At 47.5% G+C, this 21,006-nt stretch overlaps 1 protein-coding gene and 2 long non-coding RNA genes across 3 annotated transcripts in view; 1 reads left to right on the top strand and 2 right to left on the bottom strand.

Annotated features, from left to right (window-relative positions):
* The window catches only part of LOC137474217 (uncharacterized), an 18,590-nt gene extending 11,434 nt beyond the window's left edge, over nt 1-7,156 (bottom strand). The window contains exons 1-2 of the long non-coding RNA XR_010999242.1: nt 6,444-7,156; nt 6,049-6,135 (exon numbers count right to left, since the gene is read on the bottom strand). This is a non-coding gene — a long non-coding RNA (uncharacterized lncRNA). The remainder of the gene's footprint in view (nt 1-6,048; nt 6,136-6,443) is intronic.
* LOC137474233 (uncharacterized) overlaps nt 1-18,841 on the top strand; it is a 243,070-nt gene extending 224,229 nt beyond the window's left edge. Inside the window, exon 2 of the long non-coding RNA XR_010999249.1 lies at nt 18,677-18,841. This is a non-coding gene — a long non-coding RNA (uncharacterized lncRNA). The remainder of the gene's footprint in view (nt 1-18,676) is intronic.
* Nucleotides 9,465-13,504, bottom strand: LOC137474218 (potassium voltage-gated channel subfamily A member 6-like). The gene has a single exon (XM_068190584.1). The coding sequence runs from the start codon at nt 12,629-12,631 to the stop codon at nt 11,075-11,077; it is 1,557 nt and encodes a 518-aa protein (XP_068046685.1). The 5' UTR covers nt 12,632-13,504; the 3' UTR covers nt 9,465-11,074.
* Nucleotides 18,842-21,006: the final 2,165 nt, after the last annotated feature.

The raw sequence follows: 21,006 nt of genomic DNA on the forward strand, positions 1-21,006 counted from the left end.
TGTCACCGGGAATACATGTTGTTATTACCAATGAGCTTTGGGCTGTCATTCCATCTCTTCTGGAGCATTTGAGTATCACCTGGCTGAATTCAAGGAAGTATTGGAGCTGACACTGGAGCCACACTGGTAATGAACAGGAACAACCAACGCCTACCACTAGACTGCTTAAAAAAGAGTTTATTAAAAATAAACTCCCCTAAACCAAGGATAATCCCCTTCATTCCAAAAGGGAAAAAAAACCCACAAACCCTAAATCCATATAATATATTTCATTCCAGATCAAAGTTAGAAAAAAAAAACAAACAAAATACCAAACAAACAAAAAACCACCAAAAACAACAACAAGAACAAAACCAAAAATAAACAAACTAAGAAAACCAAAACAGGGCAAAATCTTGTAATTTTCCTTGTTTACATGCATTTTCTTAAAAAAAAAGGAAAAAAAAATTAGAATATTAAGAAAGAGATTGTGCACGTTACAAAATTTTCCAAACATGCCTTTTGTAAAGAGTACCAAAATGAACTGAAATGAAACTTCTCTCCCAAATATTGCTGATTTTGAGGAAGGGGAATATTGCTGATTTCGAGGAAAATACGTCCTAGAGAAACGTTTGCAATCCACTGCTGAAAACTGTAGCAGATCATCAAATACCAGACTAATGCGGCAGTGAATACTCTCCAAAATGTTTCTGAAAGTCACTTCCAAGGACAGACTACAAAGATCAATTGCTTTGTCATAAGCATGAAAGGCCATAGTCTACAGTTCTCAAAGGAATGTGCCAGACAGTGCTATTTCTGACACGCTAAAATATGAGAATAATTCAGAGCCTGAGAACTACACACTGCTAAGGGTCCCTTCCAGCCTGGGCTATTCCATAATTCTGTGAGTAAACTGAGATCAGAAATAAATGCACCACTGTGTTCATGGTTCAAATCAAACTCCTTGGCTTACTCGGTATTTCTTACAACTCCTTTCTAATGTGGCTTGTTGCCATGACTCAAATGATGCCAAGTGCTTGGGACAGGTTCTTAAGACAGCTTAGGGGTCACCAGATTTGTGTGCACCATCCTGCCGACTGCTAGAGCACAAGCGGTGTGCACATTCACAGGCTTTTGTGATGTGCATGGAAAGTAGTAACATTTCCATTGCCTGGCTTTTCTTTTCATTGAATCACAGAATCATAGAACACCCTGAGATGTTGATGAGTTGGACGAGACCTACAAGGATCATCAAGTCCAACTCCTGGTCCTGCCCAGGACATCCCAACAATCCCACCCTGGTCCTGGAGCTCTGGCAGCCTTGGGGCCATGACCATTCCCTGGGGAGCCTGTTCAGTGCCCCAGCACCCTCTGGGGGAAGAACCTTTCCCTGATATCCAACCTAACCCTCCCCTGACACAACTCCAGCCATTCTCTGGGTCCTGTCCCTGGTCCCACAGTGCAGAGATCAGGGCCTGCTCCTCCTCTTCCCCTTGTGAGGAGGCTGCAGAACTGCTGTGAGCTCTGGCCTCAGTCTGCTCTTCTCCAGCTGAACAGACCGAGTGCCCTCAGCAGCTCCTCGTGTGTCTTCACCTCCAGACCCTTCACCACCCTTCTTTCTACACACAGGAAAAAGCTAAAGAGCAGAACTGGTTGGCCAAAATAGCAATGGAAATGACAAGACAATGGTTTCCTCACTGAAGTGAACAAAGAGCATCAACAAGCTCAAGGAAAGCTCAAGGACAAAGTCTAAGGACAGCTCCTTCCTGGCACTTCTGTGACACAGCTGGTTAAATGGATGAAGCTCCCACCTCGGTCAATATTTTTTCTGCCTCCTGAGCTTAAGGAAATCTTCACCTCCACGAGGGGAAACAATTTGAGAGAGGTAAGAGAGGAAATGTGAAGTTTTCTTCTGTCTGTGTCAGAACAGTGTGTGCAAGAGGAAATTCTTCTGCTCATCTCTTCAGACCAGAGTGGATCGACTGCTCTGACCTCGTACCCAACAGTGCTGCTCCCCACAACTCCCTGACAGGAGGGTAAGGCCAGGTGAGAATCAGCCTCTTCTCCAGGGGAACAAGGGACAGGACAACAGGAAAGGGCCTGAAGTCACATCAGGGAAGGTTCAGGTTGGATATTAGGGAAAAAATTTTACTGAAAGAATAGTTAAGCATTAGAACAGACTGCCCAAGGAAGTGCTGGAGTCACCAGCCCAGGAATATTTAAAGAATGAGTGGACATAGCACTTCATGATATGGTTTTCTGGGAATTGTGGTATTCTACTGAAAGCTGGGCTTGATGATCTTGTAGGTATTTTCCAACCTTAATGATTCTGTGAGCAGCACTGCTTATTTCTACAACAAACCATTGAATCACAGACTGGTTTGGGTTGGAAGGGACCTTAAAGATCATCTCATTCCAGCCCTCCCACCAGAGGGGCAGGAACACCTTCCACCAGAGCAGGTTGCTCAAATCAGATAATCTAGATGAGCTGCAGCAGAGGTGGTTCAAGGCTTTCCCCCACATTAGTTGCAATGCTCCGTTCCAATGATTCCAGGGAGCTCATGGGAGTGAGGAATGACCACAGATTCCAAGAAGAATGAAGGTCAGCAAAGAGCTGGAGAGCTCTGAATAGGGAGAAAGGACTGGACAAGGTAAGCAGCCATTCCAGGCTGAGGGGAAGAGCAGTGAACAGAGTTTGGTGGGTTTTTTAAAGGGTGTGAATTTGCCCTCTGACTCCAGACCAGCTCCTTGAGGGATATGGTATCCCTTGTGCCATTCTACCCCACTCCTAGGACTTCCTTCTCTCTCCTCAGTCCCACAGAGGAAAAAACCTCCCAAGACTCACAGTTCCTCTCCTAGCTCTCCCTCCTACCCACAAACCCCAAGTATTTAATAGTAAAATCACCAGGATTTGGTCTTTTGTAGGTAAACGTGCAGTATGGCAAACAATCTGGAGACACAAGAAATATGGGAAGATCTTACAATTTCTCATATTTTTGCTCTCTTTTAGTTACTTTGCCCCCAGTACTTTCCTAACTAGAGGTCTTGTCAGTCTTTTGATGGCCTAGAAAAGTCAGGCTCTTCCAGCTTCCACTAGTAAAGCACTTTCTATCCACCTGACCATACTTGCTGTTCTTCTGTGCATCCTGCCTGACCAAATTTAGGTCACCAACAATGCACACAGCATTCCAGATGAGGCCTTGCAGAATTATTATTTCCCAGGTGTTACTGAACGTGCTTGTCCTGAGATTTTCCAAGACTTGTACCTCTATTTTTATGGCTGCATTACTCTGGTGGCTCAGTTAGTGACGCTGGCACTCTGGCTGAGTGAAGGACAGGGAGCTGCTGGAGCCAGGCCAGAGCAGGGACACCAAGGGGATCAGAGGGATGGAGCAGCTCTGCTGGGAGGAAAGGCTGAGGGAATTTGGATTGTTCAGCATGGAGAAGAGAAGGCTTTGGGGTGACCTCATTGTGGCCTTGCAGTGCCTGAGGGGAGCCCACAGGAAAGATGGAGAGAGACTCTGGACATGGGCCTGGGGTGACAGGACAAGGGGCAATGGCTTCACACTGACAGAGAGTGGGTTTAGATTGGATATTGGGAAGAAATTCTTCCCTGTGTGGGTAGTGAGACCTTGGAACAGATTTCCCAGAGCACCTGTAGCTGCCCCATCCCTGGAGATATTCAAGACCAGACTGGATAGGGCTCTGAGCAATCAAGATGTCCCTGCCCATGGCAGGGGGTTGGAACAAGATGGTCTTTAAGGCCCTTTCTAACCCTGGACATTCCATGATTTCACAACTATTCCTTCTACTCACCCTCATCTGCCCCATCTCCAGTGGTGTTTTCCCTTATAGCAAACTTTTAAAGGTGATTTTACACAAAGTTCTCTGTCCATTTTCAGGGAAGGCAGGACTGAGAACAGAAGAGTTAGAGCAGGAAAGCCCCATTTTTTCCAACCTAGTATGACCTGTAAATGGAGACTTTGAAACCAGCAGATGTAGAGCCAACCTACCAGGACTGCAATGATTTTCACATAGCCCTATCAGCAAAAAAATGTAGGAGGCGCAGAGCTTGTCTCCACATCTACCTCTGCCACCCTTCTGTTGTTCTATTACTTGAGAATTGCAACTACATTTCTTCAGCTTAAAAAACTCTGTCTCCTTGGGAAACATATCCAGGCAAGAGGAAGCTAAGATGGAGAGTGGTCAGGAATCCAGAGCCAGCAAGTGCTCCACTCAGCACCAGGAATTTGGTGGCCATGTAGCCCCAGGCCAGCCGGGCTCCTGTTCCAGCCAGGCACGTGAGTGGGGGTGTCAAGGGCACAAAATGCCAAGCACAGCACAGCAGACAGGCACTCACTCTCACCTTATGGTGTGGCAGTGGCATACCTTCCGCAGAGCTCAGGAGCAGAGAGGCAGACAAAGAGACTGTGGTCCAATTCTGCTTTTGCCGGGGATAAATTTGGAGTCACTTCACTGACGTCAGTGAAGTTATTCCAGAATTGCACCAGTGTAAAAGAGGGCAGCATCTGCTTTCTGAAAATGGATGCCATCAAGCTAATTGAAAACAACAGATGCATCAAGGAGCAGCAAGAAAGGAGGGTAATGTTCCAGTTTTCTTGTAAAATACCATTTCATTTCCCTCCAGAGAATGTAAGAGAATAAACCGATATGTACTCTGAAAGCCAAACCTTTTGTTGGTGTAAAATTGTATACAGCCTTTTAGGTGAATGGACCAATGTGCACCTACAGCACCCTAAAGAGATCCAGCCTAGTCATGTGCACTTATAGCCGCCTTCTTTGGGCCTGATTCTTCTCTGAGACTCATTTAAATCAGGAGTTATACCATCCAAAATCTTAGGGAAACATTTATCTAACCTTGGGGAGAGAGTGGAATCGAGGCCGTTCATTTTGTTAAATGGACAATGGCTAGATTTGGTAATTAAATCAATAAATTTGTGACTTATGCCACTTTTGGACTAAGGGCGTTCCAAAATTTTATACCACTGAATAAATATCTTTACATTAATTTAGTGAAAATGAAGCCAAAGAAGTACTTGCTCAATTTTCTTTGTGTGAAGACAAATGTTTCCCCCAGTTGTTATCTCCAATGAATAGTCAACACAGCTTCAGTACTTATGGTGACCATGGAAATTGATAAACACATTCCCTCCTGCAAATCCTTTCTTTCCTTTCACTAGGAAAAAGTTTTACACAGCAAAGCTCAATTATTTCTTGGGCTTCATCTTATTAATTATTTCTTGGGCTTCATCTAATTAATACAGACAACCTGGATATTTCCAGTGGTGAGGGTTCATCATTGAATGTTCTAGGACCATAAAACCCACACTGACCTCAGCTATGAGTTTCCCAAAATGTAAAGCCATGTTATGGCATTCAAACTCCTTGTGAAAGCCAACAAGCCCCAGACAGACTTCCCTGGAGCAAGGGAAAACCAACCCAAAGAGGGAAAAGCATGTGGAATTAACATGTACTAACAGCATCTGCTGCACTGTTAATTATCACAACCCCTGTCTGCTTTCCCCAAAAACATTTTTCTGGATTTATCTCCCTGGGCAGGGTCTTGTAGGACCCCAGCCTGAACAAGAAGAGCTCCTTGAAACTGGCAGGCAGTATCCTCAGGCACTGTCTGTGGTGGCAGCTAAGGACACGCAGCATCCCCTGGTTCCTTTCATCAGGGGATTAAGTCCTTTCATCCTGCCAACACCTGCTCCCCTCCTTATGCCTGAAGCAGGTACCTGCAATTCAGGCATTCTCCTGCGAGCCTGCTGATAACATGGCTGCAAATCTCTTCAGAAGGGATCTGCCTCTAGTGCAAGCTTCTAAGAGCCACGATGAAGGGCTCAAGGCTGTGCTCTTGGTTACAGCAGCACCAACAGAGCTATCTTGTGCTCACAGGGCTGCCATGGAGGGCAGTATCTTCCAATTCCCCGTCAATCTGCCCACATCTTTCCACCACTGAGAAATGCATAAAATGCTGCTGCTCTTAATTTCTGTCAATAAAAACTTAAAGTTAAGCTTAGCTCCGCCAAGTCTGGTAGGACTTACTTGGACTTGAGTCAGGTGAGAGCTTTTGGGAAAGCTGTGATTGACTCCTGCTGTAATCTGCAGATCTTTCCCTGATGTAAACAGGACCTCAAGAAAAGAACAAACAAAATGAAGCAGTTTATCAAACTGTACACATGCTTGGATTTGATGCAGAAGACTGAACTTGGAGCCCAATATAATCCAAGGTAGTTGTACTAAAAGGCGTTTTGCCAGCTTGAATCAGCAGATGGTGAGGATCTGGCTCATACTACATTTCTGTAGTTTATAATTATCTTTCTTTCTTCACCTAGAACCAGATTCTCCCTTTAGGCTGCAAATCTTAATTGGAAAATCTTTCCTCATTAATTTCAAGAAACTCTTGGTCATTAATTTCCCAGAACAAAAAGAAACCTTACCTATTTCTGCAATAGCAGCAGATGCTGGAGCTGTTTGTTCCTTTGCTTTTAGGGTTGATGCTGCTCTTTCCATCACCATGTGGAAGACACTTCAGTCCTTACCCTGTCTCTTGCTGCCCTGAATTTTCTTTACACACACTCTTCTTTATCCCATAGGGACCTCTGAATGAGAGGACCCAGGAGAGAAGACCAAGTCCACCTTCACCCTCACAGCTGCTGTAGCCGTGAATTTTTATCCATGAAAGCTGGATCAAAAGGCCCATACAGGAAATTACTCAAAAATCCCAAATTCCAACATTTTCCAAGAAGGAGCAGAACAGGAATTTCATCTTGGAGGTGAGAGCAGGAGTCCAACAGTAAAACACCACAGAATAGGTCTTGATGCTTTTCATGCTTCCACTCCTTTGTGTGGATAAAAAAAATGGTATCCTCAGTAAAATTCTTCCTTTCCTTCCTTTCTTCCCCACCTCCAAGGAGATGATTTCTGCCTTGCCTGCTTTGGTGCAAAACATCCTGTGGGAAGATTATCAGGGGAACCAACCATCACAAACCAGCCAGGGCATCTGGAAGGAGCAATAGTCTCTTCCACTGCAAAACTATTTCCTAATGAGATTGCTGCAAGAGGAATTTCTGGGTCTTTAATGTAATGCTTTAGCTTATATTCCTTGTCATCAGGCACCCAGATGACTCCACATTCACAAGCCAGTTGCCCCTCAGCTAAGATTGTCCTTCACACACTCTCCAGCTCTCTGTGTGCAAGAATGGACAAATAAAATATCTTCCCATCTCCAGGTTTGCAGTCCCTGCTTTCAAAGGCTGGAGATTGCCCACCTGAAGTTGGACAGGGCAGCTGTACACAATATAAGGTGATGGGATCAGCTCTAGTAGGCAAAGAAAACATCTGTAAAGATAAGGTGCTGATATCTGAACACAAAATATCCAAAGAGTGCTTTCGCTTGTAGCCACAATCACAGCACGGAGAGAAACAGTCCGGGAGGTTGTTATGGAAACAGGTCCCTGGAGGTGCCTACTTGGCTTCACAGGGATGTGCTCTACCTTCAGAAGGAAACAGATTTGCATTTTGAGCAGCTGGGGGGAGTGCTAAGGGCTTACTTGAGGTAAGGGTTTTGAAAGCATCTCTGTCATTCGGTGGCATGGGACCTCTGGTAAAGTCAATGGCACGGGTGCCACTGTGTCATTTCAGTCACGTGAAAAAAAAAAATCTGAAGGCTCCTTAAAAAAGGTCAGATTCCACAAGTTCTGTAACATATAGCATTACTGATGACTCTGGGACTTCACTGCTTTTCAGGAGGTGCTTAGAGAAGGATTTACATGCCCCAAATGAGTCCCAAGGTTACAGTTTCCATGCTTCTGTTGGTGTTCTGTATTTGGTATTCTGTATCTCTTAGAGCAAACACAGAAAACCCAGGGAGCAAACATCACTCCTGCTTTACACATTTTCATGTGCACTTTTCTTTTCAGAACTGACAAACATGGCTCACAAAAACTGCACAGAGCTGCCTTGCTCACCGCAAAATTCCTTCACACCTTGGGTGCGATCTGCAGGCAGGAGATTCCAATACCCACTAGAAACTCACTGCTGCATTCCACCTGGAAACTCACTGCTGGATCCCACCCAAAGGCAGGACATCTCTTTGCAAGAGGATCTGTGTAAGACACGCTGGGATTGTGCTACCAGTGATCTTTTTCTCTTGCTGGAGTCTCCATGTCCAGCCGTCTGTCGTGCTGGTCAGGAGGAAAACCTGTTCTGGGCAGGAGGGAGGGCTCCTGCCTGGCAGGGCCAGCAGGGCAAGGCCCAGGGGGAGGAATGAGCACAGGAATTTTCTGACGTAGGCTCAGCGTGTCTCGTGACTCCTCCAGAACTTGTGTTCAACCTGAGTTTTTTATATCTTATTTTGGGGGAACTTTTATCAGCTGATAGACTCAGGCACAAAATATCCCCAAACATGGGCATTCTGCTGGGAGAGGGCAGCAGCCCCAAAACATCCCTCTGAAATAGCAGCTTCTTTTGCTAGTTTCTAGCAACACAAAATTTGAAGAACAGTCCCTCTCTTGGCCTCACAGTAAGGATTTCATTAAGGTGACCCTGAAACACAACTAAGAACACCACCAAGACTAAGACACGCTAAGAACTGGACAACTTTTATACAAAATCAACAGAGATGCCACCGTGCCCCTCAGTTCCGCTTATTCACCAGGACAGTTTACCCACCAGCTGATTACACACATCAAGGGATGCAGAATGGTCCCCAAGGCCCAGACCTTCACAAACATTTGCCTCAGTCCCATGAAGCAAAGAGAAATTAGGCTTTATTCAGGCAAACCCCTCTGAGCTGTGAGCCCTCAACACATCAAACTCATGTCTCCCAGACTGAGACAAGTGGCATTTTCCTACTGATTTCAGCAAAAAAGAGAGCAGAGGTTTTAATATGATGGCCGTGTGCTGACCCCAAGGGAGATCCCTGCACACCAAAAACATTTCAGAAGGCAACAGGACGCAGGAGAAATGGAGTAGTTATGATTTCTACAAACAAATTCTACCATATGAGCAGGGCCAGGATGGAGAGAGGCCACAATAAAAGCACTCTAGGCATGGAGCCATATCTCAAGACAACTGAAAACAGGCAGAGTAATTAAGATGCAAACAGATCCCATCTCACAACCAGTTCTACACTGGTAGTCTACAACGAGTTTTGACTATATTAAAGGATAGGGCTCTGAGCAACCTGGTCTAGTGGAAAGTGTCCCTCTTTGGAAAGAGATGACCTTTAAGGTCCCTTCCAACCCAGGTCACTCTATGATGATATGATATGATTTTAGCATTCTTAGTCTTATGCCTTGAAAAGAACAATATATACACAAAATCTATTCTCTGTATTTTTGCACCTTGGCATTATGTCTGGTTTATGTATTACACATGTCCCATGCAATATGTAGTACATTCCAATATGCATTTCATACAGTGTGATGCAAGGCATTAATGGCTGCCTTTGCTTTCACACACATGCAGACGTGTGAATGCAGAATAAACACTTAGAATTCAAACAAGAAGGACTTTTTCTTGCAGGAAAATCTGCCAGTGGAATCTGAAAGCATCCATTTCCCTTTCTCACCTGCTGGCAGAGCTAGAAACATTTTTCAAGTTAGGTGTAAAGCAGAGCTGACTGAAACTAATGAAATAATCTGGGAAGCAAAACGTGTATTTGAAGATAGAAATCTCTAGCTCCTTGGCAAACCTGGCACTGCAGACCAAGCTGTGCATATTTTGCATGGCTGGCACAAACTGCTCTCACAAAACCAAGTGCAAAGACACTGCTGTCCCTCCTGTCCATGAAATATCAGGAACTGGCTAGGCCAGCAACACAGCAAAAGCATCTCTTCAGGGCTCGCTGTTTCTCCTCTTATTCAAAGGGTCTGGAGGACGCTGCTGGCTTTGTGCAGACAGCTTAGGTAAGTTTGGATCCATGCCAGTCTCAGTTTCAAATGTTGACACGTTTGCCCTGGGGCATTTTATGCCTGCGACTTGCTAAACCAGCGCGATCCTTGCACAGCACAGGTGCAGAGCTCTCTGTGGTCAGGATTTTTCTGCCATGTCAACAAAACGCCAACACGCAAACTTCCCTCAGCGACACAAATGCTCAATTAAAAAAAGCAGCAGAGTCAACTGCTCTCACATGCCCGAATACAGAGCTGGGTGTCTGAAGCAGAAAGCACATCTCATTAAACGCTATTGTGTGAAGATGAACTCTGCAGATAACAAATGAAGTTACTCCAACATGCCTTGCATCAGAAGGCACTTACCACTATGAAGATTAAGTTGGTACTATAAAAGCCAATTAACATCAGGGCACTGGCATAAATAAGGCTGAGATAAGCTCAAAACACAGAGAATCTTCACCAAGCCTGTTGACTTCTTTAAGCCTGCTTTTGATACATGATGTATGGTCATAAGTAGCAAAGAGCTTTAAGATTTATGCACCTTTTTTTCCTTTTTTTTTTTTTTTTTTTTTTTTTTTTTTTGAAACACAAACCAGGAGGATCTTTTAGCATGCCAAGGGTTGCAAAGAAGGCAGGCATCTGCTTGCTGGCTTTCCCCTACAGCTGCAGAGCTCCCTGTGATCCTGGCTGCAGCGTTTCCATTATTCAAAGGCAATGGCATGGCAGGCGTGACTGATCCCACAGCCAAGGGCACCACGCTGGCACAGGGACTGAGAGCATGGCTCGAGCCAGATGTTTGTAGCCCCTTTAACTGTTCACTCTGCTGAATGCTTCTGCTGAAGTAGTGGCAAGGACTTCTCTGCTAGTAGAGTTACAAGACTTGGTTTCGGAGCAAATGTTGGATTAAAGCAGTCATCAAAAGTAGAGAAATGCACAGGGGAGTGGGGATGACAGCTAGCACTCCACGGAATAAAGCAAGAACATTTCTGGCTGCACACAGTAATGAGAAACAGCACATCAGGCCAGAAGAGCCCATTATCACAATCATTCTGTTTACGGTATCACAATTCACAGTCTGGCATGTAAATGCTGAATAGATCCAGCTGCTTGTAGGAAGACAACTGTAACAGCAGCTTGCAGCTCCGTGTCTGGACCCAGGACAACAAAACCCATCACACCTCTGTCAGTATTTTCTTCTCTTTATATCCCTGGTTATTGGGAGGAATGAAGTTGGAATATTTCATGGACTCCAGGTCTTCTGCTTCCAGGAATTCAGATTTGCTGAGGGACTGATTACTGTCCCCCTTCTTGGGCTCAGAGAAGGGTGACTGTTGCTGGCCACAGGTGACATGGGTGTACTGGCACTGCTCCTCGTGGTCAGTCTCTCGGTGGTAGAAGTAGTTGAAGTTGGACACGATGACAGGGACAGGCAGGGCAATGGTGAGCACACCCGCGATGGCACACAAGGAGCCCACAATCTTGCCACCAATGGTCATGGGATACATGTCCCCGTAGCCCACAGTGGTCATGGACACCACAGCCCACCAGAAAGCATCAGGGATGCTGGTGAACAGTGAGTCAGGGTCATCAGTCTCTGCAAAGTAGACAGCACTGGAGAAGAGGATCACCCCGATGAAGAGGAAGAAGATGAGGAGGCCCAGCTCCCTCATGCTGGCCTGGAGAGTCTTCCCTAAGATCTGCAGCCCCTTGGAGTGCCTGGAGAGCTTGAAGATCCTGAAGACTCTGACCAGGCGGATGACTCTGAGGATGGCCAGGGACATGGCTTGCTGCTGGCCCCCGTTGTTGCTGCTGCTCCCGGGCTGCTGCTTCTGCTGCTGCTGCTGGGCCAGCTCGGTGCCCAGGGTGATGAAGTAGGGGATGATGGCCACGATGTCGATGATATTCATGATGTTGCGGGAGAACTCGGGCTTGCTGGGGCAGGCGAAGAAGCGCACGAGGAGCTCGAAGGAGAACCAGATGATGCACAGGGTCTCGATGAGGAAGAAGGGGTCTGTGAAGAATGGGCCGGAGCCAGCAGCGGGACGCAGGGGCGGGGGCGTCCCGCTCGGCGGCGGCAGCGGCGGCAGCAGCAGCACCTCGTCCCCGAGTGGCGCAGCCTCCCCGAAGCCAGGCTGGGGGCCCTTGGGCTCCTGGCGGAACTCGGGCAGGGTCTCCAGGCAGAAGATGACGATGGAGATAAGGATGACCAGCACGGAGACGATGGCGATGGCTCGGGCCGGCCCGGAGCTCTCGGGGTACTCAAAGAGTAGCCAGACCTGGCGTTGAAAGTGATGCTGGGGCAGGGGCTTCTCCTCCTCTGGGATGAAGCCCTCGTCCTCCCGGAATGTCTCGATAGCCTCCTGGCCCAGCTGGTAGAAGCGGATCTCCTCCAGGAAGATGTCGAGGGGCACATGGACCGGCCGGCGGAGCCGGCCCCCGGACTGGTAATAGTAGAGGATGGCGTCGAAGCTGGGCCGGTTGCGGTCGAAGAAGTACTCGTTGCGGAGCGGGTCGAAGTAGCGCACCCGGCGGCTGGGGTCCCCCAGCAGCGTGTCGGGGAAGATGGAGAGGGTCCGCAGCTGCGTCTCGAAGCGCAGCCCCGAGATGTTGATCACCAGGCGCTCGCTGCTGCAGCAGCTGCCGCCGCTCCGCTCCTCGCCCGGCGCCTCCGCCTCCGCCTCGCCGCCCGCCCGCGGGGCCGCCAGCGCCAGCGGCTCCTCCGCCCGCATCCCGCCCGCTCTGCCCTTCCTCGCCTGCCCTTCCCTTCCCTGCCCCTCCGCCTCGCCCCGCTCGCCTTCAGCGCCCGCCGCCCGCCGCCATCTGCCTGTTGCGCCTCGGTGCGGCCGCGCTCGCCCGGCGGCTCCGCGGGGCTCCCGGCGCGGCTCCTCCTCCGGCCGCGGGGCTCGGGGCACCGCGCCGCCGCCGCCGCTGCTGCCGCCGCTGCCGCGCCCGGCTCCGCGCTGCGCTCCCCGCGCACACGCAGGGACACACAGACACAGAGACACGCGGGAGAGGGAGGTGTGCGAGCACACGCGCACGGTGTCACACACGGGGAGAGGGGCACACGCAGACACACGCCGGCACCCGCGCGGAGACAGAGAGACACAGACACGCACGCCGCGCCAGCGCCGACACGCTCAGCTACAGACGGATGCGCGCACCCGCCGACGGGGGATGCTCGCCCCACCTCTCCCCCCGCCGCGGAGGACGCGGCAGCTCCAGCCCAGGGGCGTCGGCTTTTCGGGGGAGACCCCCGAGTGGAAGCCGCCGGGGGATCAGCTCTCCGGCCAGGAGTTTCGCAACAGCTGGTCCAAAGGGCGGCACCGCCGCCGCCCTTCTTTCGCCCACCTCTCCCCCACTGGAGTCCTGCCCTTGTCTTCTCAGGCAAACCCCTGCCGGGGGCTGTCCCACACCGCCGGCCCGGGCAGGGCTCAAAGCCCAGCCGTGGGACCAGGCTGACCTCGGTGTTGTTCCCGTCCCTGCCGCAGGCTGGAGTTGACCTTGAGCCAGTCACTCCATGCCTGTGGCTCGGGGACCTCCATTTATAAATGTCATTGCCATGATGCAAGCACGACGGTGGCATCGCACCATCCACAGATGGAGACAACCTGTCACGGTGAATCGGGGAAAGATACAGGTAAATGCAGTTTCTCTCCTCATTTGGGGTGGATCGAGTTTGCCTCTTTTCCCACATACCAAACACGTGAGCTTGCCTTTTTTTTTTTTTTTTTTTTTTTTTTTTGATCCATCACCACACAGCCAGCATTAAGTCTTCCCAAAATCAGAATCTGCATTTCACAAGCAATCAGACTACCAGCTCTTTTTGGCTTTAGAAACCTGTGGTTTGCCCCGTCCCTGTCACGCTCGGCATTTGAAAGCACAGAGAAACTCACGACATTGTACTTTCTCCTGAAAGAGAGAAATGAAATGGGCTAACAGGTGACTCTGCATCCATCCTTCCCAGGACAAAAGTCTGTCTTTCCCTTGAAAGCCCTTTGTCGGTGCTAATTGTTATTAACCAGGCTTTTATCATCATCGCAGCATCTGAAGCCTTTGCTGGCTGCAAGCCACGTGCTTAGCCTACACCATTTCTTAGCAGCACGGATATAGAGGAAAACATTCCCCTTTTTATGCCTCCCTCCTCCCAGACCCTCCTAACTAGCTGGCAATTCCTGGTTCAGGCTCTGGACATTTTGACCAGCTGACTGTGGCTGCTTTCTTTGGCTCTCTTCTCAGGAAGGAGGTGAATATGAATTAAATGTCACTTAATCCCCTTTCCTTTCTTGCTCATTAGCATTGAAGACGGCTGTTGCAAAAGAAAGCATATTTTTTCATTTATGGGGAGATGCCTGTCACACAAGGAAGCGTATTTTTGTTTCATATTATACATAATTGGGGTATGGCAGTCAGATGAAAAAGACTTTGCTAGAGAATATACCTATTCTTTGAAAAAAAATTTTAAAATAATCAATGTTTGCCTTTGTAATAGTAAAATGCTTCTTGCTGAAATTTCTTTTTCAATTATTACAATGAATTATTCATTCCCGGGATTATTTGAATCATAATTATGATTTATTCATTTGCAGGGTTAACTGTTGAGAAATCCTTTCAAAACAGCTTTCAGGAGGGATGGAAAAGCTCCCGAGGTTTCTAAGAGGACACACAGGACATGTCTACATGACGGAGCTCACCCTGTGCTGTGTTTGAAGGAGCAAGCTTCAGTCAGCAGAGCAGAGTCAGCGTGGAGCTCCAGCACGGTGTGCAGGACCATTTTCCACCCACACAGACATTCCATGCTGCCACAGCTCTGGGCTCCCCGTTACCTGGGCGAGCAGTGCTCCGGGCAGCCGAGGTGCTGCCGCACCCCATCCCTTCCCAGCCTCCTGCCACAGCCCAGCTCCGAGCAGCTCTGCACCGCCTGGGCTTGCTCCTGACAGTCCTTCAGAAGCCGCTGTCCCTCTGGAGCGCTCACGGTGCGCTCGGGCTCGGTGTTAAAGCCAGAAGCCCTTGCGGTGTGCAGCACTACCCTTGTCAGCACGCAGCCCGCTCCCGAGCCGCTCCGCACCGCGCTGCCCGAGCAGCCGCACCCTCCCTCACTTCTATATCGAGGCAATGCCAGCTGCCACCATTCAGCCTCCTGCTGGGCCAGCAGCTCCCGATGGCACACAATTTGCAGAGCTGCAGGCAAGGGGGACCCGGAGATGTTGGGAGGGACAAGAATAGTGTCCCCAAAAGCCACACTGCTGCTCCATAACACTCCCTGGGGAGGGATTTGGGTGCTGGTTCTGAAGCCAACACCACAAGGCAAGTGCCACCTCAGGGTGCCACTAAGCTCCTCTTTGGGGCAGTGGCTGTGATCACATCTCCAAGCTCGGGTCTGGCACCTCGCTGTGCTTCAAGAGCTGCTGATGACCACATCCTCCCGCAGCCTGTATTGGTCATTAATGCCAAGGTGCACAAAAATCCCTTCAGAGATTCACGGGGCAAATCGTTCTGGCTAGCACAGAACACCCAGTTCTGGGCTCTCATCCTACTCCAAGAACTGGAGGGACATTGTCCTTCCAGGCCTGGTCCATACAGGCACTGTCAATCTGCAGCATGGGAGTTCAGCTTCAACCATTCCTTTGGATGCACCCCCAAATGGGGCTCAGCATTTTGGGTAACACTGCCACCCTTTGGATTTCCTTTAGCTCCCTTTTGCAGGATTTGATGTGATCAGCACTGCAACTGCCAAAACATTGGGTCTGTGTAGCATTTTCTCAGGAAAGCCAAACCCAGAGACCCTCACTACAAAACTAAGATATCCCAAGTGGGAATCCCAGGTTTGAGGCTAGGGCATGCAAAACTTCTTAGCCACTTCCTTGTCTTCCTGCATTTCTCAGTCACCTCCTCATGTCCTGAACTTTCCAATTCCCTCCTCCACGGCTCCTGTGCTACCCCTGTCTTCTGCTTCCCACTTTCGGGTACTTTTCCCAGTTATGGAGCTTCTCATCCCTATAACCCTACTACAGTTTCTTCACTTGCTTGCAGCCCAGTAGCAAAATACTTTTTATATCCCTTTTCCAAAACTCCTTTTGGGGCTGAAGGCTTCCCAGTACATGCTGGGGATGCTGGCTGACCACTAGGCCTTCAGCAGAACAGCTTGACATGCTTTGCTCATGTGACATCTTGTAACACTCACCTCCATCAAATGGAGAAACAAGAAGAACACCTTCCATACCTGCAGTATATTTTGATGATCAATGCACCTCTAAAATCATCCATCAGCACCTTAATGCATAGCCTGGGAGGCACAACAGAACCTCCCACAGGCTGGATGCCCTGGGGTAAGAATAATTTCCCAGGAGCCAAAATATTCCACACATCAAACAAATCCCCACAGTCTAAAAAGAGCAATAGACAGGGAAAATGAAAAAAAAATGCAATAGCTGGCAGAGCATCCCCATTTGAAATGGTAATTTACACTTATGCACAGTACCAATTACAGCCAACTTCATACTTCCCTTCTTACTCAGAGCCATAAATCTATAAATGAGAGTGCTGAACAGGGGAGGGAAGCAGAATTAGCTTGAGCCCTGGAGCTGTTAGGCATACCACTCGGAAACAGGAGTTCTCCTGGTTTGTTCTCTCACCAGAAAGCAGGAGAAGCCTGAAGGATGTTTATTAACATCCTTCCAGGCATCAGAGAATCAACTGCTGTGGCATCAAATGTTCATGGTCAGATCCCTGAGTGCCTTCGGCCTCTTTATTCTAGTCCAAATGAAGGTCTGGGTTTGAAACATTGCTCTGCATCTCACAGAATGCCAGAATCCCTTAGGGTAGGAAAGAGCAGTGATTTCACTGCATATGGGCAACGAAACCCTGGCTCTCCTATTTGTTTTACACTCCAAGAGGGAAGAAAATGCACAAAGAATTCTCAGTTTGTGTAACTGCAGATCTCAAAGAACCAGACAAGGTGAGGAGGGCTGGGCCATCTAACAATACCCATGTACCCACCATGATTTCATGCATCACCACAATGAGCAGGGATAAAAAAATCAATTTTTCTCAAAACAGAAGTAACCCTGAATATTCTGTGATGGGAAACCCTCCATCCCAGCGCTAGAATCATAGAATGGCCAGGCTTGGAAGGGATCTTAAAGACCATCCTCTTGCAAAGCCCTGCCATGGGTGGGGGGACATCTTCCCCTAGCCCAGGTTGCTCAGATCCCCATGCAGCCAGGCCTTGAGCAGTCTCTATGTTGCCCTTTGAAAAGGGTGCTTGTGCCACTGCTGACTGATGGAGGAAAAATTGCACTTCCACGAGGTGAAGGTGACAGTCCCATTCCCTGGATCAACCCAGACTATTCCTGGAATGCTGTCCTTTCTGTGTGTTGAATGAGGACAAGTTCTTATAGTGGCAAAAATTATATAATGGTATAACTAAAGATTTTGTGACAATACTGGGATAAATGGAGGAGGGGAAGACAAAACAGGTTGTACCAGAAACTTTCACACAAATATTTCCTAGCTTTCAAGTACTTCCGTTAACCTAAAGTTCCTTAAATACAGTGTTTGTTTTGAGTTTCCCCCCAAAATTCTATCTACAGATAAGTAACTTTTAAGCTTTTCTTTGTAAATCCCTTAAGTATTTCCCATGTAAATACGTTGGGTTTTTTTCAGATGCCCTTTCCCAGAGAGATGCTGTGGATGTGTTTCAGGGACTTCATGTGTTTATCACAGGAAGAAAAACATCCTCTCATAGTTTTTAGGTTCACAACACAACCCTGTGGTGTGTGAGCAAATGAATGAGTGTGACAGATAGTGACAGCAGCATGGAGACCCCTCAGCAGGAAAAGATGGAGGGTTTCACAGCTCTTTGCTAGGCAGCTTAAAATGACTGAGGTGTAGAAATACTGTGTCAGATTTTGCAGCATCAGATGCAAACGCTTTGACAGCTCTGTTCATGCTTCAGCTGAATTTTGTCCTCTTGTGGGCCTGTTCAACCCCTTTTGCTCCTGCACCTCAATATTCAATTTCCATTCTTTAATTTATTTCCATCCTAGAGGCCCTGAGGTGGTTCCATGTGTTTATTCTTCCATCCTGTCCCTCAGCTCCTGTCCATGTCCCATCCTCCTTCCCATGTCCTATCTTCTCCCAGCCTTTTCAGTTTGCTGTTCTATCCTTCCTCATTTCCCAGTTCCTTCTGCTCCAATCCTTTCATTTAACTTTGGCTCGCACCAAAACCCCAATATTTCAATGAAGCCCTGTTTCCATGCAAGAGAAAGGCATTATTTCCAAAATGACAAGAGATTCTTGAGAATTCTGCTATGGCATTTGCTCCCTCTGTATCTGGGTGCCCATCCACTGCTTCCAAATGTACAGTGAGGAAAATTATTTTAGCCCAAGTCCAGAATGCCCTTACAAGGAGTGCTGGCTAAGAGCAGGTTTTACATGCTGCCAGTGGCACCTCTGATGGTTTTAGCTGGTGGTGCAATGTTTTCTAAGTGGCCCAGGAAATGATCAGTGCCTTATATGCTGTGTAAGGATATGTGGAAGGAGAAGGTTTCTGCTTCTTTAAGGCAACCCAGTCAAGGACCATTTTAATGCAAAGAGAGACTCTTGACAAGGGCCTGGAGGGAGAGGACAAGGGGGAATGGCTTCACACTGACAGAGAGGAGGGTTAGATTGGCTATCAGGAAGAAATTAGAAATTCTTCCCTGTGAGGGTGGTGATGTTCTGGCAAAAGTTGCCCAGAGCAGCTGTGGCTGCTCCATCCCTGGCAGTGTCCAAAGCCAGGCTGGATGGGGCTCTGAGCAAGCTGGGATAGTGGAAGGTGTCCCTGCCCATGGCAGGGGGTTGAAACAAAATGATCTTTAAGGTCCCTTCCAATCCAAACCATTCTGTGAATTTATGATTCTATGAAAGGTGATAATACAGGGAAAAAATAGAAAGAAAAACACACAGAGACACAAAGGGATGACCAAGAAATGACAAACACCAAAATTTTTCAGTCACTAATTTCAATGGACGAGGGCAACAAGGAACAGGAGGAACCATGACAATTGTGGGGGGCCTGTGAAACTATGGAAAACTTGGGGAGAGTTTAGGAGCTGCTGGCCACTTACAGCATCCCTTAACAACCATCCCTGAGAGTTTGGGTTCACCCACTGAGGGCATATCTACAGTCACATGCACTTGCATCCTGTTTAAACTTCATTAAAAAGATAAACAAAATCAAAACAGAAAGACCAAACCCAAGAGAAAACCAACCAACAGTAGCAAAACACATCTCAGCTGTGGAAATTTGTTCCACTTAAATTTGTTAGTCCTTACAATTTCTAACAGTCTGTTGGATGTTGCCTGTATCATCACAAAACTCACCTTATTTTATGCCACCCTCTCTTTTATTAAGAAGGAACAATGAAGATAGATTTTAATGAGATTTGTATGGCTCTGATGTGAAGGGAACTCTCTCTGTTTCAAGGGAGGCCCCCATCCCTTGTGTGTCATGCATTCATCCTGCCCCCTCTGCATGTCCACAGCCCCAGCCACAAAGAGGAGGGAAAGGATTTGGCCTTTCTGTAACTTCAAATTGCCCTTCACAGGGATTTCTGTTCACCCCTGGAATGGAAGCGATGAGACTTCCAGAGGTCATCTGGCTAAAAAACGCTCATGTCCCCACCTGTGAGGACACAGCTGGCGGCACTGTTCCTTCTCTCACCTCAGGCTGCCTCTCCCTTCATCCCATTCTCTGACTTCTGCGCCCTCCCACTTCCCAGGGTCCTGCCTGCAGGCATGGAGAGCCCTGGAGACACAGCTCTCAGCCCGCCACCTGTAATCCCATCCCTCCCTGCCAGGAGCAGCAGGAACGGTCCCTCCCAATGATACAGGAACATCTGGTCTTCCCAGAGCTCAGAAATCCTCAGGCACTTCCATAGTAAAGCTCTGACAAGTCTCTAATGAAATGCATGTTAAAAAAAAATGCATTGAGAAAATTTCTTCAAGGATGGCAGAAAGCACCATGATGTCAGAATAGCCTCCCTGCCAAATTTTCTGGCTCTGCTCAAAAAGTAGGAGAGCTTTGTAGCAAAATGAGTGTAATAACTTCTGACAGGCAGAGCAAAACATTTTCCACCAACTTTGTTTCAGAGACAGCCAAATATTTTTTTCCCCTCTGGTTTGTTTTAGCAGAAGCTTTCAAAATAAAAACAAGCAAGCAAATTAGCTCAGAGGTAGACAAGCAAAATGAAAAAAATCTCATTTGAGCAGTCTTAAGATCAACAAGAAACCTTCCAGCTGGGGCAGAGAGGGCTTTACCAGACTCCTCAAAATATAACAGTAGCATGATCATTGAACTTAGTATTTTGGTATTATTATCATTACTGAATATAAACCAAATAGACACCAAATTCAATTAAAGCTCAACCTGATGTACAAAACCCAGTACCAGACTAAATCCATTCACCCAGACTTCCCACCCTTCTTGGCTATAAAGTGCAGAAATAACTTTCCCTCTTCTTGACCACTGGAACATGAAGTCAATCTTCAAATACACAGCAATAAAAAGCAGATGGAAGATTAGCTCTGTAACAAAAGCCATCTCTTCCCCTACATGAAAATTGCTGAAAAGCAGTGGGGCATTGCAGAGAAGCTTAATAAAAAACCTAAGAGTCACAAATAAGGTGAGGATGAAAAATATCTGACAGAAATCGTCCATGCAAAAATCATCTCTGTCTGCTCCTGGACTTTCTGGAAACCACTGGAGAGCCACAAGTTCTGATTCTTTCAGTCTGAATCAGATTTCAGGGCAAGAGGAATTGGCTCCATAAGTAAACAGGCAAAAAAAAAAAAAAAAAAAAAAAAAAAAAAAAAAAAAGAAAAAAAAGGAAAGCTAATACATAAACTGCTCAGTGAGGTAGAGAAGGTAGAGAAAAAGGACAAGAGAAAGTCCGAGGTGCTCACTGCTTTTTCATTTTTTTTTTTCCCTTTAGTTTTCCCAGCAATGTTGCCTCCCTTGTTTTATCAGGAATACAGTGTTGTCTCATCCTTAATGTCCATTTTCTAGGAAACAAAAGCCATTGCACTTCCCTGGCTATGTCCTGTGCTACAACTTAATGGAATC

This window comes from Anomalospiza imberbis, chromosome 5, assembly GCF_031753505.1.
Source record: "Anomalospiza imberbis isolate Cuckoo-Finch-1a 21T00152 chromosome 5, ASM3175350v1, whole genome shotgun sequence".
Classification (NCBI taxonomy): domain Eukaryota; kingdom Metazoa; phylum Chordata; class Aves; order Passeriformes; family Viduidae; genus Anomalospiza; species Anomalospiza imberbis.